Source organism: Castor canadensis, chromosome 2 (assembly GCF_047511655.1).
Source record: "Castor canadensis chromosome 2, mCasCan1.hap1v2, whole genome shotgun sequence".
In the NCBI taxonomy this organism is placed as follows: Eukaryota; Metazoa; Chordata; class Mammalia; order Rodentia; family Castoridae; genus Castor; species Castor canadensis.
The window spans coordinates 68,226,927-68,244,981 of record NC_133387.1 but is presented as its reverse complement, the minus strand read 5'-3'; the positions used below and the strand labels follow the sequence as shown (position 1 = coordinate 68,244,981).

Sequence of the window (18,055 nt, the reverse complement as noted above, 5' to 3'; positions counted from 1 at the left end):
CCTGCTAGGGAGAAATGAACCAAGCCTTGTATGCACATATGAATAATAAAAGAAAAATGAAAAAAAAAAAAGTTCCTGCTACCAATAGCCATGGGCACCTACTCTGTACCTGACACCAGTGCTCAACAGCAAAGGCAAAATGCCTCACTAACATACTGTGAAAATGGACCTTATACAACAATATCAAGTAAAAGCAGCTAGCCATTTGTGATAAAGCACAAATACTCCCTCTCCATATGTTCCCAGAACATGCATACTATAAGTTTAAAGACCAGTTCAAATGGCAGCCTTTTTGTGAACCATGTCCTGGAAGAACTATATGGTTTTTCCTTTTCACTTTGTGGATGCTATGGTATTTATTTACCACAATTCAAGTCCTGGTCAGCTTCCCTGCTGGACTGTGAGGGAATCAGAGAATGTTTGCTGAATGAATTAGTAAATTCAATGGACGAAAGTAGTATTCTCCCAACATACACTGTCCGTACTGGTAATTAACAAGCTCATATTGTTGTAAAAAATAAAGCTGATTTCAAAAAACAAGACATAAATGTAACTGTAATCCTATCAGCAAATTAGTTCGATGACATGAGAATGACCTCTGGGGAAAACAGTAATTTGGGGGTTAAAAACTCTTATCTCCAAACAACTTTAAAGTGGAAACAACGAGCCCCAAGGCTACAAAATATTTCCAAACAAAACAAAAGGAAGCATCTGTCCCTGAGTCAGATTCAAGACAAGATATGAACTTCTGCTATTTTACTACTTTCTTGGGGACTAATCATTTTCTGTTTTGGGTGATTTCACAGTGATTTTTAATAAACTATTTCATACAGTGGTTATGTGAGAGAGACTTTTAGTTTCACCTCTCAACTGTTCTAAATGCTAGTTTAGACAAAATTATGAAACTTTAGCTCTGTTAAAAATATACTCTAAAATTCAGTGCTCATGGCAAAACCTTGATGAGAGCATTAATTATCTCCTCGAGAAAAGAAATTAGTGAAGTCATAATCTGGAGTTCCCTTTTCACTTCTATAATAAGAAACAATTACTTATTAGAGCAAGCAATGCTCAAAAGATACCCTTGAAGCAACAGTGAACATCAGTGCAAAGACCTGGGGGACGTCCACTGGCATACCGTCCATAGGCTGTGCCTGTGCCATCACAACAGACGATAGCATGGTAACTGTTAGGGCCAGCCTTCAAAACTCTGAAAAGGCAAATCACAAAAACCTCAGGGAGTCAATGTATGAAAAGCAAGAAAAACTGAGTTTTAACAATGAAATGCAATACAAATCCATGATTGAGCTTCCGTGAAGAGAGAGGGGAGGAGAACTGACCGGGCAGTGGAGGAACTCTGACTCTACACTGTACTAGACAACAGTATTGCAGCAAGGTTAAATTTTCTGAGCCTATTACCTAGGCAAATGGCTGTGTTTTTAGGAGAAACACACTCAAGTACTTAGGATCCTTAAAAGTTTTCGTAAAAAAAATGAAGTGTACCTTCATGGCAGCCCACACCAGTAATCCCAGCACTCAGGAAGCTGAAGCAGAATCACCAGTTTGAGGCCAGCCTAGGTTATACAGTGAGACTGTCTCAGGAAAACATAAGCAAAAGTGTGTGTGTAGGTGTGGAGAGAAGGGACAGAGCAGGTAAATGTGGCAAAATATTAACAATTGGGGACCTCGATAAAAGTGCTATTCCTTAGATTTTTGTATAAGCATGTTTTCAAATAAAATCTTTTCATTAAAAAAAGGTTTGAGAGACCTGACCTCATGATAGAAGGTTCTGTCTCAAGACTGACTGGGCATCTCGTCACCCCACACCCCCGCCAGTTCAGAAACAAAACCAGAGAAAAGCCATTATAGTCTTTTTTTTTATTGTTTTATTCATATGTGCATACAAGGCTTGGGTCACTTCTCCCCCCTGCCCCCACCCCCTCCCTTACCACCCACTCCGCCCCCTCCCTCTCCCCCCCACCCCCTCAACACCCAGTAGAAACTATTTTGCCCTTATCTCTAATTTTGTTGAAGACAGAGTATAAGCAATAATAGGAAGTCTTTTTAAAAACTGTAGCTGGGCTCCGGTGGCTCACGCCTGTAATCCTAGCTACTCAGGAGGCAGAGATCAGGAGGATTGTGGCTCGAAGCTGGGCAAACAGTTTGCAAGACCCTATCTTGACAAAAACCCTTCTCAAAAAAGGGCTGGTAGAGGGGCTCAAGGTGTAGGGCCTGAGTTCAAGCCCCAGTACTGCCAAAAAATAAAAATAAAAAACCACAAACGTGTAAAGTTTAAACAATAAAAAAAGAGAACCCTTTATTCGAGATTACTATCAATTGTGTTATGACTCTCTAAGGCTAAGGCACAAAGCCAAGGGCTTTACTGGTTTATTTTAAGCCATGTTCAGGAGGAGAGTTTTTGAGAAGATAGACACTCTGCTAAGGGCCTTATTGAAACCATTTAATTTAGCCCTAACAAGCTTAAATACTCCTGTTCCAATCCCAAACTTAAAAAAAAAAACAAAAAAAACAAAAGCGTGAGAAATTCTCAGCTACTTGGGAGTGGAGACAGAAAGATCCCCATTAGATGGGATTGGACTATGAGCACATGATAAAAGCGAGAGCACACAAGGGAGGGGTGAGGATAGGTAAGACACCTAAAAAACTAGCTAGCATTTGTTGCCCTTAACGCAGAGAAACTAAAGCAGATACCTTAAAAGCAACTGAGGCCAATAGGAAAAGGGGAACAGGTACTAGAGAAAAGGTGAGATCAAAAAGAATTAACCTAGAAGGTAACACCCACGCACAGGAAATCAATGTGAGTCAATGCCCTGTATAGCTATCCTTATCTCAACCAGCAAAAACCCTTGTTCCTTCCTGTTATTGCTTATACTCTCTCTACAACAAAATTAGAAATAAGGGCAAAATAGTTTCTGCTGGGTATTGGGGGGGGGGAGAGGGAGGGGGCAGAGTGGGTGGTAAGGGAGGGGGTGGGGGCAGGGGGGAGAAATGAACCAAGCCTTGTATGCACATATGAATAATAAAAGAAAAATGAAAAAAAAAAAAAAGAAAGATCCCCATTAGAGGTCAGCCCAGGCAAAGTTAGCACAAGACCCTATCTGAAAAACAAACTAACAGCAAAAGGACTGGGGCGTGTTTCAAGCAGCAGAACACCTGCCTAACAAGCACAAGGCCATGTTCAGTCCCCAGAACGGAAAAAAGAAAAAGAAAACCCAGTAAGGTAAATAACTAGACAGACAGATAGGTAGATAAAGATAGGTAGATAAAGATAGGTAGATAAAGCGTTCTTACTATAAACATTCTTCTGAACGTGAGTTATGACAAAAGAAAATGGCATGAAAGGGGAAATATTTTACTTAAACTACTCAGGTTTAAATTTCTCATTTTTAACAGTTACAGGATAAATATCAAAAGTCCAAAACTCAAAGATTTAGGAAACTCAGAACAGGATAAATAAAACCTTATTAGTTTAGTCAGCAGTGATCCCAGCACCACACACATTATATTTATTGTTGCAACATACAGCATATATATCATATGATATATAATCTAGCAATTATTGTTGGAATTATTATGTTTAAATAGATGAATAAGAAAAGAAGTCATATGTAGATTTCTGGTTGATTTTTTTCTTCCCCTAAATTCCAGTTCTTATATTAAAGTTTTATAGTTAAATTCTGTAAAGTATTTCTGAAATAAAACTCTATCAAAAAGATATTTTAAGAAAAAGTTCTGAAGAGGAGATAGAAAGAATCACAGTTCAAGGTGAGCCCAAGCAAAGAGTTAGAGAGACTCCATCTCTACCAACAAGACAGACATGGTGTTACACAGCTGTAATCCCAGCTACAGGGAGGCATAGAAGGACCTTGGACCAAGGCAGATCCTGGGCAATAACATAAGACTCTACCTGAAAAATAACTAGAGCCAAAAAGGGCTGGGGTGGGGGGTTGGCGTATGAGGCCCTAAGTACCACCAAAAAAAAAAAAAAGTTTTAGTTATCACATACAATTTTCTTTATTTTTAGTAAACAATTTTTATGTTCAGGTAAGGTCATTTTAAAAGAAGTTGATGTGTATCCTCTATTAACCTCCTTTCTGGCCAACTGAATTAAATTCACAAAGAAAGATGCAGAATTTCCTCTTCATGATGTTTCAAGACCATTTCTATGTTCTTTGCAGGAAAAAGCTTAGACCAACTTTTATAAAAATTAAAATAAGAAAGTCAAAATAAACTATAATACAGATAATTAAATAAACCGTTATTCTTTTATCAAAGGCACTAAATATAATTTTATTTCCCTGGCCCAAAAGACTGAAAATTGTACATAAAATGCTTAGGACAGTGCCCAACCCCCAGGGGTATTCCATAACTTAGTTCTTTCTCTTCTAATAACCAGTGTCGAGAATCATTCTCATAGCGGTTGCTGGTATGTTATATTACTGGGATAACAACTTTATCCCTTTTTAAGGTTTATTGTTATATATAACATGACTCCTAAACTTGGTATCACTTTATTTGTAAATTCCTTCCTATTGCTTTCATTCATGTGCCCAATTGTCTCCCTCATTCTGGGAATATGCAACATTTGATTTTGATTTATATTTCTTTGCTGGCATTCCTTCACCTCTACATTTCCAGCAAGTCTTGCTGAGATACAGTGGACCACATCTGAAGGAGGAAGGGTGTGAAATGATGGTGTTTCAAAATGAAGCCCCCAATAAATCAATGAATAATAAATATACTGTACAACAAATATTAATGGAACTTTCTTGGAAATAAATGTCATAAATGTACAGTTTGAGGCAGAAAGGGAGATTATTTATCCTAAGACTGTTCCCTATGTTTCTACTGAAACAATCTCACATCATGAAGACAAGATAACCAACACTGATACTCTGTTAATTCTTCCTTCTGGGTTCCACCAATATTCATAAAGGTCAGACTTGACAGCTCTGCTTTGGATAAAATCTGATGCCTTACTGACATAAACATAATTTCATTCCACAAAAAAACATTAAAACCCACACCACGTTTTCATCATTTAAAATGGATATGCTTTGAGACTACAAAAGGCTTCAAACAGCAAAACAGATACCATCTCAGACATACCACACATTACTATAATTCCTGCCATCATGGACCTGGTCACTCTCTAACAAGAGATCATGCCAGGGACTGCTGACAAGTTAAACACAAAATTCAATCTGGATATGTATTTAATATTATAGCACAGGTAGTTTTATGAAGTAAATTACTAATTTCTATTATCTAAACTCCAAGGATGATCTATTTGATGTATTTTTCAACAAAATATATTTAAATTTAAAACAAAGAGAAACTTTCTCAAAACAAATGCCCTATCTTCAGGGAGGATATCATGCACATGGGGTGAATTTTCCAAATAATATTGTATCCAGTCAATGTCCAAACTCACTTTACGACACTACTCTTAATTATATCTCACCCCTCCCTTCCAGGTCGGGTAGCGCACAGAATGCTGAACCTAATTTAAGCACCTGGTGCTGGGCTCTTCCCCAGCTAGGCGTGAGGTCACCAGGGTGCACTGAACACAGCAGTAGCTGGGGGGCTTCCACACACATAGAGCAATTTGCTCCAATTCTAAATGGCTCCACACTATAATAGTTTTCCTGCCCCTAATCAAAAACTGTTCACTCTTCACTGTTTCTAGGTCTCCTTCACCCATATGCTCTATGGCTCCTTCCAAACTGTGGCTGGTAAATCAGGTAATCATGCAAACAGTCCTTTCAGCAGCACCAAGAAGCAGCCCTGGCTGAGCTTCATTTAGTCAGTTTAGGCCACGTGAAAATTTAGGCACTCCGAGGGCATTTTCAACTAAGTCCTAATTCACAAATATATCAGATGGGCTTTTTCTGGCAGAAAGGTGAACAAAGAAAGTTATTATTCTACATCACTCATTCTCTCTGTACCTTCTTGTCCAAGACAACTGTCATTTTTAAGATATCTCCATTATTAAGCAAAATCCAGGGTACAGGCAGACCTACCTGAGGCACGCCTTGTGAATCGGTTTATTACTGGAGCTAAAAGAAAAAAGCAGAAAAATATAATTAGATTAAACAATCCAATTTTCCCAAAACCCTGAAAAGCGTCAAATTAGTAAGTAATCTCATAATTTAAATATAGAAAAAAATGAATAGTAAGAAGAAATACAAAACATATGAAAATTAAACGTTTAAATTCACTAATAAAGAAATATGAATTAACATTTCACCGATTAAATTAATTTTATCCAAAAACTTTAAATAAAAATGCCTGGTGAGGGGCTGGGCAAGGTGGTACACACCTGTAATCCCAGCTACATGGGAGGGCAGAGGTAGGAGGATTTGCCCCTGGCAAAAGCAAGACCCTACCTAAAAAATAAACTGAAATCAGAACAGGGCCAGCAGCATAGCTCAAGCAGTAGAGTGCTTGCTTAGCAAGTTCAAGGCCCCAAGTTCAAATCCCGGTATGGCCAAAAATAAAATAAAAATCCTTGGTTACAGGGAACTGGGATAGCATAACTCAATGCAATACCTTCAGGAAACAATTTGGCAATGGCATCAAGTGCCACAAAAGCTTTATGTTCTTTAACAAAGCAATTCTTCTTTTAGAGGTCAATCCTTAGAAGAAGCACTACTAGAGAAGGAAAAAGCAACTCATAAATCCATGAGTTCAGCAGCAGCATTTTAAAAGAAAGAAACCAAGCTAAAAGTGCTCGTGTATATACCAAAGTCATTTTGAGGTGAAGGACAGTATATCCTTGAAAGTTCAGATTTCATACTTGTACTTTTGACAACTTTCATGCAACCCAAATGCTCATGATCTGTAAATCTACATAGTGAAAGCTGCAATTCCAGGCTGCTGTGCGCATCACTTGGCTGGCAAGCAGGCCATCTGCCCACAACCCTGACTCAGCTCAGCCCCATGCTGCTTCCTGGGTTTGCTGACATACTTATCTCAAGAAGTGGAAGGGTTGTGCTAGGTTTTTTTTTTGTTTTTTTCAAATTTTCTTTCTTGAGAGAAGTAGGCAGATGCATGGTTCACGTGATGTAAGAAAGGACATCGTGTACTACACTGTATATTTTGATGGCAGAATGTCACAAATCTACTATAAGACTTGTTAATACTTCAACACTTTTAATCAGCATTCATGAACTTTATTAACACCCTGGAAACACTTAGGTCATGTAAAAAAAAGGAGACAAAATTTTGATCAGCATGACTGCACTGCAGAGTATGTATGCAGAGGAACGAGTACTAGAAGAAATCCCAGTGTCAAATGCTTTGTGTTAATCCATGCAGCCCCACACTATTAAATATCAGCTACTTCCTATCGCTGATAAGCAAGTCTTATAGCAAGGCTTAGAGAAACTTAATACTTTGCTTTTGATCACACATCCACCCTGCAGCAAAGTAGGAGAATTTGAACCTAGGGGTATCTTAGCACTGAAATACTGCCTGGGAGAGAACAGAAAATGAAAATAATGACTCCTGAAATTGCACAATAAGAGATAAATATTTTTCCATATTGATCGTCACTGTCACTAATTAACTTTGTGAGATAATTCAGTCCAATTATTAAAATAGAATAATTTGTAGCAAAACTATGTATGTCTTACAGGTTGATAGTTATAAAAATTCTTATTTCAATATCAAAATAATTCAGCCTTATATTTGCAGTCATAAATTACTTACACAAAAAATTTTCAACAAGTAGACTGAGTGCATTTTATCACATGCACAAAAAGGTCCATCAGCCTTCTTGGATACTTTTAAATCAGTTTTCTTGGATACTTTTAGCCCCCTTTTTCTCACCTCCTACAGAATCCAGGCCTAAAGAAAGGCAACAAGGATAAAGAATTCAACCACAGGGATGCAGAACAGAGAGTACAGGCAGATAAAGGCAAAAGACCTGCCATAGCCTTGGGACACAAATGGAGGAGACACACTCTGTGCTCCTACCTCACCAGCCTCTCCAGAAAATGAAACCACAGGGCTGTGAGCTTCTGGTTTGACATATGGGGAAGTCCTAGCTCTTCAGGAGTCCTCAGGTTTCTGCAGCTTTCTGAAGTGTTTAAGGCAGAGGATTTCCCACAATGTCTGTCTAGAATTTGTTTTGGGCAGTACTGAGCTCCATGCTTCCTAGACAGGTGCTCTACTACTTGAGCCATACATCCAGCTCTTTTTCCTCTAACTGTTTTGGAGGTAGGGTCTCATTTTTTGCCCAGGCTGCCTGGACAGCGATCCTCCTATCTTACACTTTCCACCAACACTTGGAAGATACTCGCACACCACCGCACCTAGCTTTTTCCCACTGAGATGGCGTTTCACAAACTTTTTTTGCCTGTACTGGCCTGGAACCAATGTCAGTGTCCCCCATAGCTGGGATGACAGGTACATGCAACTGCACTCAGCTATTGGGATGGGGTCTCAAGAACTATTTGCCTGGCTGGCCTCAAACCACAATCCTCCTGTTCTCATCCTCCAAGTAGCTAGGATTACAGATATAAGCCACAGGTGCTGGCTTTCTTCTTCATCTTCCTTTTCTTCTTTTTTTGGGGGCAGTGCTAGGAATCAAACCTCAGGGCTCAGTACGTGCTAGGCAAGTGCTCCACTGCCAAGGGACACCCTAGCCTCCTAGAACAAGTTTTCTAAATTTAAATATGTAGGGGCAATTTCAACTGTCACACTAATTTACAAGATACCCTTGGCATTTGGCTGGCAACCTCCAGAACAGTCCTGCCCAAGAAAAGAACCATCATGCATCCCATGACTTTTGTCCTGTATGACTTTTAAATATCCCACTGGACATTCATATTGGCAAAGAGTCTAGTTATAATCATTTGAGCCTAGTCCTAACATCATTTACACACACACACACACACACACACACACACACACACACACACACGGGAGAATCCAACTGTATTATGTCTTCTTGTTCACAGACTGAACTTGCACCTCCTGAAATACATTTTACTTACTTCAAATTACTTTCCTTTATTTCTCCCTGGCATATTTTTTGTACCTACCATATTCCTGAGTTGTGGGATCTTCATTGGTGGTGACTATGATTTTCATTTCCCAACAGCAAACAGGGCCTGAGATTGGTCAGTTAAGAAGATCAGTGCCAGCTGGTCACTGGTGGTTCACGCTTATAATCCTCCCTACTCAGGAGGCAGAGATCAGGACTGCAGTTCAAAACCAGTCCAAGCAAATAGTTCACAAGAACTATCTCAAAAAAACCCATCACAAAAAAGGGCTGCATGTTTATTGCAGCACTGTTCACAAGGGGCAAGCTATGGAAACAGCCAAGATGCCCCACTACTGATGAATGAATTAAGAAAATGTGGTATTTATACACAATGGAATTTTATTCAGCCACAGAGAAGAATGAAATTTTGCCATTCACAAGTAAATGGATGGAAATGGAGAACATCATCTTAAGCAAAGTTAGCCAGGCTCAGAAGGCCAAAAATCGCATGTTCTCCTTCATATGTGGATTATAGACCTAAAACAAATGCAGTAATATTATTGGACATGGGTCACACACTAAGGAGAGAATGTGCACGGGAGGAATAGGGAAAGGGAAGGAAAGCTAAAACTTGAATGTGGTTAATGTGCTCCCTGTAAAGGAGTGAATAAAGTAATCTTAAATTGACAGAGGCCACTATGGGAAAGTGACTGGGAAGTAGTGAAGAGGTCTGGTAGAGATGAACCAATTCAGGTTGTAATACACATGTGCATGGAAGCAATGCTAGGAATCTCTCTGTACAGCTATCTTTATCTCAAACTAGCAAAAACGCTGTCTTTCTTATTATCTCTTATGTTTTCTCTTCAACAAAACAGGAGAACAAGAGGGCGGAACAGGTTCTGCCTGGAAGGGTGTGGGGGAGGTGGCCCAGACAATGTATACACATGTGAGTAAATGTAAAACCAATTAATAAAAAACAAAAAGAAAGAAAGAAAAAGAAAGAGGGGGTGGGGGGGCAGGGCTGGTAGAGTGCCCTGAGTTCAAACTCCAGACCACAAAAAAAAAAAAAAAAAAAACAGTGCCCAAGCAAGTAATTTTTGGTACTTAAGGAAAATACAGGGTTTTGACAATAACTGCCAAATTCCAATCCTTCATATCCACCTCCCTCCATATCCTCTTGGAGGATGACAAACAAGTATTTCCTGCATGCTTTTTTCCCTACGTTACCTTCCCAATCTTTCCAATTTTTTAATCTAGCCAGCAAAATGGGGGAAAAGGCTGAGATTCAGGCAGAAGTCTTGCTGGAAATAAAGACATGTGCATCTGGCTAATCCATGCCCTGTGCTTTCTCTCTTGGGAGTCTAAGTCAGGGAAGGGAGCAGAGGAAGGTGAAGATGGGGTGAAAAGTGGGCAGTACAGCAGTACTGACCCATACCTGCCTTTCTTGAAAATCGTGGGTGAATCATATAATTTTGACTTATGAAATATAAACAGTAAGGCCTGCCCTTCTTCTTTCAGAGGGTTTTATGAAGAAAAAAACACATCTTTGAAAGTATCAGCTATAAACTTTTATTCAAATATAAGAGACTGATGCTTATTTATTGTGAATAAATATTACCATTTTAAAAATATAGAAAGCTCTCAAAAAAGTTAACAAATAAGTTTTCTCAGAGTTGGGTTTCTACCTTTAGAATTTCTTAGTCAATGGATATCCTGTGAATACAAATATAATATATACATATGTGTACATGTATGTACACACATATATATATATATATATATATATATATATATATATGTATGTATGAGACAGAATGAATACTGGAGATCAGGAAATATAGAAGGAAAAAATAGGAAACATATTGTCTGCCTGTAGAAATATATATGATTTAAGAATACACTAAACTCCTTACATTTGCAAGAGGATGCAACCTAAGAGCTCAAGGAATCCCCAAGGAAAAATACAGAAATATTTACAGGTTTGATTTTCTCTCAAATGCTGTTCCAGTGGACTCCTGAGGGTCCCACGGTTCTATTGTAAGCATCTTCCCACTTGTATAACCAGAGATCCATTCAGTTGTCAAACAATATTCCACTAGATTGGTGTTAGTCCCTGTGCACTTGGAGACAAGAAGCACAACTGATTCAAGTCTTCCTTAACCCTAGAGTACCCTTAGAAGAAAATCATCCATTACTTTAGGTAAACTGATGGAGCTTTTCTTTTGGTAGCAGTGAAGGCTGCCTCCCACACCTGTTTATGACTCTGAGCTCCATACCGTGCCAACAGGAACTGCTTATCTTTCCACCTCTTTACGTCCAAAGCCTAACTCCATGCTTGGCAGATAAGAGGTGCTGAGGTAATACCCACAAAATGGATCAATAAACTCTGAAAAGTACACAGACCAACTCTCCTTGTCCCCACTTACTTTCTGCCCATATCTAATGTGGATGGTGGCATTGCAATTCTAACAGTCTGTGCCCCTGAAGGGTTTAACCAGGTCTAGTTTTTTTCTTTTTTTTTTTTCAATTGTAATGGCTTACCTTAGACAAATATAGGTTACAGAAGTTCAATGAATACTAAAAAATGTAAGACAGTCTACAAAAAAAAAAAAAAAAAAAGGCCCAGTAGTCAGCTGAAAGCATGAAGCAGTGAATCTAGTCTTTAAAAAGGAAACTAGGAAGATAGCAGTACATGCACATAGTTTGCATCTGGGACAGAAATTCCAAGTTAAAGACAGAAGAGCTCTGAGTTGTGATCTGTGGTCATAATACACACACACACACACACACACACACACACACACACCCCAAACAACAACAACAAAAAAAACCCTACCCTATCTATACTGGAGCCACCTTAGTTAAACGGGCCTTTTGCAGAAACATGTTCATATGCCCTGACGGAAAATATACACAACAATCTTAGATTCAGTATAGTAATTAGCATCCGTGTCCTCCTATTAGTTGCTTTTTCTAGCAGTAAATGCTTTCTGTATGTGTTAGCTGTCCAAATAAAAGATTCCAGAAACTGTAAATTGAAACCAAGTAGCTAATTATTTTTGACAGAATAAATACTGAGCTCAGAATAAATTAATTTCTTCTATGCCTACGTTTCAAAAATTAAAGTAAGTCTCACCCTTAAACCAATGAAGATTAGCTTTTTAAAAAGATAAATAACAAGCAAATAAACAGCAACAAAAAATTTTGAAATGCTGTGCAAATTAGCCTGACAGACACAATTTGTACACTTTTTTATGTATGTTCAATTCCTGGGACCGAAAATACTTATTTTCTATATTTCTAAAAGGATGGTGAGCATTGACCACTTTAAAAATACTTGGAGATAATCATTACTGTTCTGCAAGTCCTTGAGCTATATTCCAGATGCACGGTACTTAAGAATTTGAGAACTGGCCCCTGGAGGTGGACAAGGGCATCAGGACGGAGTCACAGTTGTAGGGTACACTCCAAAGCTCACTGTCTTGGTCCTAAGTAGACACAGAGCACTTCTTAGACATAACAGGAAGATGGGTTTCTGTTTGAAATCAGGTATCCAACCTACATACTCTTCTGGATCACGTTGGAGATGAGACAGAGTGAGATGAACTACATATGAAAAGTTTTTTTTAAAGTACCAACTTCAATTATTACCAAGAAGATACACACTTTTGTTCTTTTTATAAACCAAACTCCTCAAAACCTAAGTGATAGTTTTAAATATCAGGGTAATAGCAACAATTAAACTGAAAAAAAGCACTTAATTTTGCTTATGAATGAACATGATTCTCCACTTTGTAACTCATGAGAATTTTACCAACAATGCCCTTTTAGAAGGAAAAATATAATTCCAGCTAGGAAAGTCTCAAAGTGGCTAACCTTATAAAACCAGCATAGAGGTGAGGTTATTAGCTATGCCAAGTGAAAGGCTGTCAAATACTTTTTGGATTTTAAATACTTTCTACTCAAGAAAAGAACATTATCAAAACTACATAAATTCAATCTCAACTTCTCCATGTACTATAACTAAACTGTCTCTTCCAATGCTCAGACATATAACAGGCAAGGCGAGATCAGATAGAACAAGCAAAGGGCGGGCTAAGGGAGGCCAATGTCCTAAGAGTGAATAAATAATCCAGACTAGATTAATAATACTGGAAGAGTCAAGAGCTTTGAAAGGTTCAAATTGCCACACATCCATAAAGTCACAACAAAACTTTCCAGGAAAGGAGAATTTAGACCTAAAAAGTATAAAAGCTTTGAAATGAAGGTCAACTGAGAAAACAATTAGGGAAGGTGTGATACAAGTTGACCTACTCAAAGTACAGTCATAGAAAATACCTATATATATATATATTCAAAAACCTTCCCTATGTCTGCACACAATGAAGAAGTTCTTGTCATTCCAATCTTAGCTCAAATGTCCCTTTTGTAGGCAGCCTTTCTCAAACACCCTGTGTAAAGGAGCCCCTTTAGCTCCTCTCAATCATTAATCCTGTTTCAGTCTCTTGAGAGCAATCAGCTATCTCAAGATACCTAGCATTTCATGTTTATTGTCTGTTTCCTCCCATGCTAAACTATACACTCCATGAGGGTGGGGGTCATTTCGTTTGTCTGCTTCATTATTGTACCCCAGTGCTTAGAACACTGCATTCTGTAATGTATACATTAGGTTCAACAAATGCTGAATGAACAATGTTAATGAAATATTAATAGGCACTTCAAGACAATTCAGACAAATGTGATGTTTACACAAGTATTAAGTTTGTGAAACTGATGAGTTATAAAAACAGCTCTGGCTGAACAGATTTTGAAATAGCAGATATTGACTGGTCTTTGGGTCAAGAACCAAAAAGCAGTTTCATTTACGCTCCATAATTATGAAGATAAAATCTGGGTCCTAGTCCCCAACAAAGACAATGAAAGATTTCCAATATAACCAGAGTATAAAGCAACAGCATTTCTTAATTACTGTTTTGTTTAATTGGTGTGAAACTGACAATGAAATGCACAATTCAGTGAGTTTTGACAAATGTATACAGCCATGTAACCAACACACCAATGAAAATATAAAACATTTGCAGCTTCAAAAGTTTCTATGATGCCCTTACAGTTATTCCCAATACCCTACAGGTAAGTACCATTAGAATTTCAACCATAATAGTTTAGTTTTGCCTGTCTTTGAACTTCATGTAACAGTTAAATATGCAACAATTTATCCATTCTCCTGTTGATGGACATTTGAGTTGTTTTCTAGTTTAGGCTATTTCAAATAAGGCTTCTATAAATGTTCTTATACAAGAATTTTTATAAACATAAGCTTTATTTTCTTGAGTAAATGCCTAAGTGAATGTTTAACTCTATGATAAACCTTCAGTTTTTATAAGTGTTTGCATCTTTTTATTCTCTTACAAGCCAAACAGAAGAGTTCCAGTTGTTCTACATCTCTGCAAATCTAAGGTTATTTTAGTCATTCTTACATGTGTTTCTTATGGTTTCAATTTTCACTTTCCCGATAGCTAAAACTACCATGCACCATTCCATGTACTTGTGGGTCATTCATATGTCTTTGCTATTGATATGCTCTAAGTTTTTTGCTCAGTTTGATAGGGTCTTTTTATTATTGAGTTTTGAATAGTACCTTTAATACATCCTCAGTAATAATAAATGAGAATATATAACAGAAAAAAAATCCCAAGTATAATTACAAAAAATGGTAAGTTACTTAGGAATAAAATTTAAATAGGAAAACTCTTTTTTGGAAAAAAATTGCAAAACATCATTGAAGAATGAAAGGAAGACAAAACAAAAGGAAACATTCAGGGATGGAAGACAAAATCATTAAAATATCTTTTCTCCCCAAATTTGTTTATAAATTCAATGTAACTTCCTATAAAGATTTTCTGTAAAATTGAAGTATGTGCTAAAATTTCTACAGAATAACAGAAGTCTTCAAATAATTAAGCAATTCTGAAAGTAGAAAGATAGGAGTTACTTACACCACATATCAAGACCATTATAATCATAATAAGAGAAAGAAGTGTTGATTAAAAAATAGACACACCAAGAGAACAGAATAGACTTTTGAGTACATTTACACATCTAAGGAAATTTGACATTTAAAAAACAATGGGGAAGCCAGGCACGGTGGCACATACTGTTATCCCAGATACTTGGGAAGCTGAGGCCTGAGGATCACTTGAGCCCAGGTGTTCAAGCTTAGCCTGTGCAATACAGTGAGAGCCCCTGTCTTGAGTAACAGCAACAAAAACCAGTGGGAAATAAGTGATGAGCAAATAAGTGATGCATATTTAAAAAATGAAATAAGATTCTCTATTTTATATAACATATACAAACAAAACATAGATGGATTAATACTATTTATATATGAAATTGAAGTCTTTTAAACATTTACAAGAAAATGAGAATATCTCTGTGGTGGGGTAGAGATAGATTCCTTTAAAGAGCACAAAAAGTAAAAATAAAAGGGAGAGGATCCATGTTAGACTACATTAAGATTAATAAATCCTATTCAAGCAAATTAACCTTAAACATAAAAAAGAAAAAGAAAAAAGGGAGAAAACAAAATTACTGTTAAAAATGAAAAGACAAGCCCAAGACAGAAGACTTTTTCAATGCATACTAGCCAGGTAGGAAAAATGGCAAAGAATAAGAAACTTTTCACAGAAGATAAACTACAAATAGAGTCAAACATATGAAAAAATACTCAATATTAACTAGTAGTAAGAGAAAAGTAAATTCAATTCACAATTCAATCCACCCTATTGGCAAAACTTGTTAAAATCTAACATCCAGTATTAGCTTGAATGTGGAGAACCAGGAACTCACAAAGCTAGCAAGAGTCCAAACTGGCATGACATTTCTGCAGACCCAATGCAGCAGTGGGAGCTCTCCACCCAGCCTTTCCATGCTGCTCAGCCACAGACCCTAGAGCAGCAGTCGTCAAACACTTTTGGTCTCAAAACTTTTTTATACGCAAAAATTATTCACTTAGGTGGAGTACATCCATTGGTATTGATTATATTGGAAGTTAAAACAGCTGTTTAAAACTAACATAAAAATGACATGCTATAAAAAAACATGATTTGACAAAAAGAATTAACCTAGAAGGTAACACCCACGCACAGGAAATCAATGTGAGTCAATGCCCTGTATAGCTATCCTTATCTCAACCAGCAAAACCCCTTGTTCCTTCCTATTATTGCTTATACTCTCTCTACAACAAAATTAGAGATAAGGGCAAAATAGTTTCTGCTGGGTATTGAGGGGAGGGAGCGGGAGGGGGCGGAGTGGGTGGTAAGGGAGGGGGTGGGGGCAGGGGGGAGAAATGAACCAAGCCTTGTATGCACATATGAATAATAAAAGAAAAATGAAAAAAAAATAAAAATTAAAAAAAAAACATGATTTGATAGAAAATAATTTTATTTTCCAAAAGAAACAAAATTTAGTAAAATTTAAAATGACTTTATCTTACATTTTTCCAAATATGGCATAACAGAAGATAGGTTATTTTCTCTCCTTCTGCATTCACTCTGTCAGCATATCATACACTATGTGCCTTCTGGAAAACTCCACTACATACTTTTGAGAGCACAGGAGAAAAATATTATTGTTGTTATTATTATTATTATTATTATTAGCTTCATCCTACAGGCTCCCTGAAAAGGTCCAGGGGTGAGAGACAAATAGCCCTCCAGGCCACACTTTGAAAATGATCATCACACACTGTAGTACATCTGCATAACACAACTATGAGCATGTGCGCAAACACGCAAACACAAATACACACACACAATGTCCTATACAGCACTACAACATCAAGAAACTGGGAACAGCCAAAGTACTTACCAAAGAATTTATGAAATGTTTATACAAGGGTATACTACATAGCAGTGTAAAATAAACAGAGCTACAAGGACCAATGTTTATATCTCAAATGTTGCTCTCAAAAACAAGTTGAAGGATGATAATTTACATAAAAGAAACTTTCATAAGTATATAATTTATATAAACTTGGAATATATTGAAAATTAGCACTATTTATAATGAATGGATAAATACCTAACTAATAGTACTAATACAAAACAATGCCTGGGATATAAATACCAAATACTGTACATGTGATATATTCTTAAAAGATCTGAAGGACGCCGAAGAGCTAAAATTTGTTAACAGCGAGGGATTTCGTGACTGTTAGCCTCTGTTTCTCTTTGTATATTAGCAATAGCTCACAGTTAAAAAAAGAGAAAATATTTTTCTGCTTTACTTAGTTTTGGCAGGTAAAAATCTCTCACTATATTCTGATACTATCGACCTAACCAATTAGCTCACATTGTATTTTAATGCTAAATGTGCTTCTAAAATATTTTTCATAAAATATCCTTCTAACAAATAAGCTTTTGTGAAAATTCAAACACTGAAATACCTTTTTAATGAAATTATTAGGAATCAAATGTCCTAATATTGCTTAACTGATAATCTGCTGTTAGTTGAATTTTGAAAAGCAAATACCTATATACAATTTGATATACAAGCAAAGACCAAAAGGATCTTTTTCCCCTTCCTAAACTATATTAAGATGTTAGCAATCTATGGCTGCACAAATTCAGAATTATTGCTTTTAGGGAAAAAAAAACCCCACAAACTAACATAAAATTCAAGCATAAAATTGTCCCACAATGAGCTTACTTTTACAAATATTCATGAGGAAATGGCAACAAGCTGTCAATTTCATGCAGCTAATTTTTTCCAATTAATTTATATTTTAGGCACATATTCATGTTTTTACTACAAGCATCTGTCTCATTTAAATAAAGTACTATTTTCAGTATTCCTACCTACTCTGTCTTAAGTTGTTTAAAAATGACTTGTTAAAACTTAAATAAGATTATAAACTTGGAAATCTTACATGCACAAACTTATTTATCTTACCAGTTTAACATTTATTCTCAAGGAACAGGATGGTCTGAAAATGACGAAAAACCTTATCCTATTGCTTTTTGACTTAAAAAAAAATCAGATTATTTC

The 18,055-nt window shown here is 36.9% G+C and overlaps 1 protein-coding gene across 2 annotated transcripts in view; it reads right to left on the bottom strand.

Moving 5' to 3' along the window:
• Prkar2b (protein kinase cAMP-dependent type II regulatory subunit beta) overlaps positions 1-18,055 on the bottom strand; it is an 87,898-nt gene that overhangs the window by 58,776 nt on the left and 11,067 nt on the right. For both annotated transcript variants that reach the window (XM_074064974.1, XM_074064975.1), the window contains exon 2: positions 6,042-6,077. In XM_074064974.1, coding sequence (XP_073921075.1) covers positions 6,042-6,077 — 36 coding nt within the window. The remainder of the gene's footprint in view (positions 1-6,041; positions 6,078-18,055) is intronic.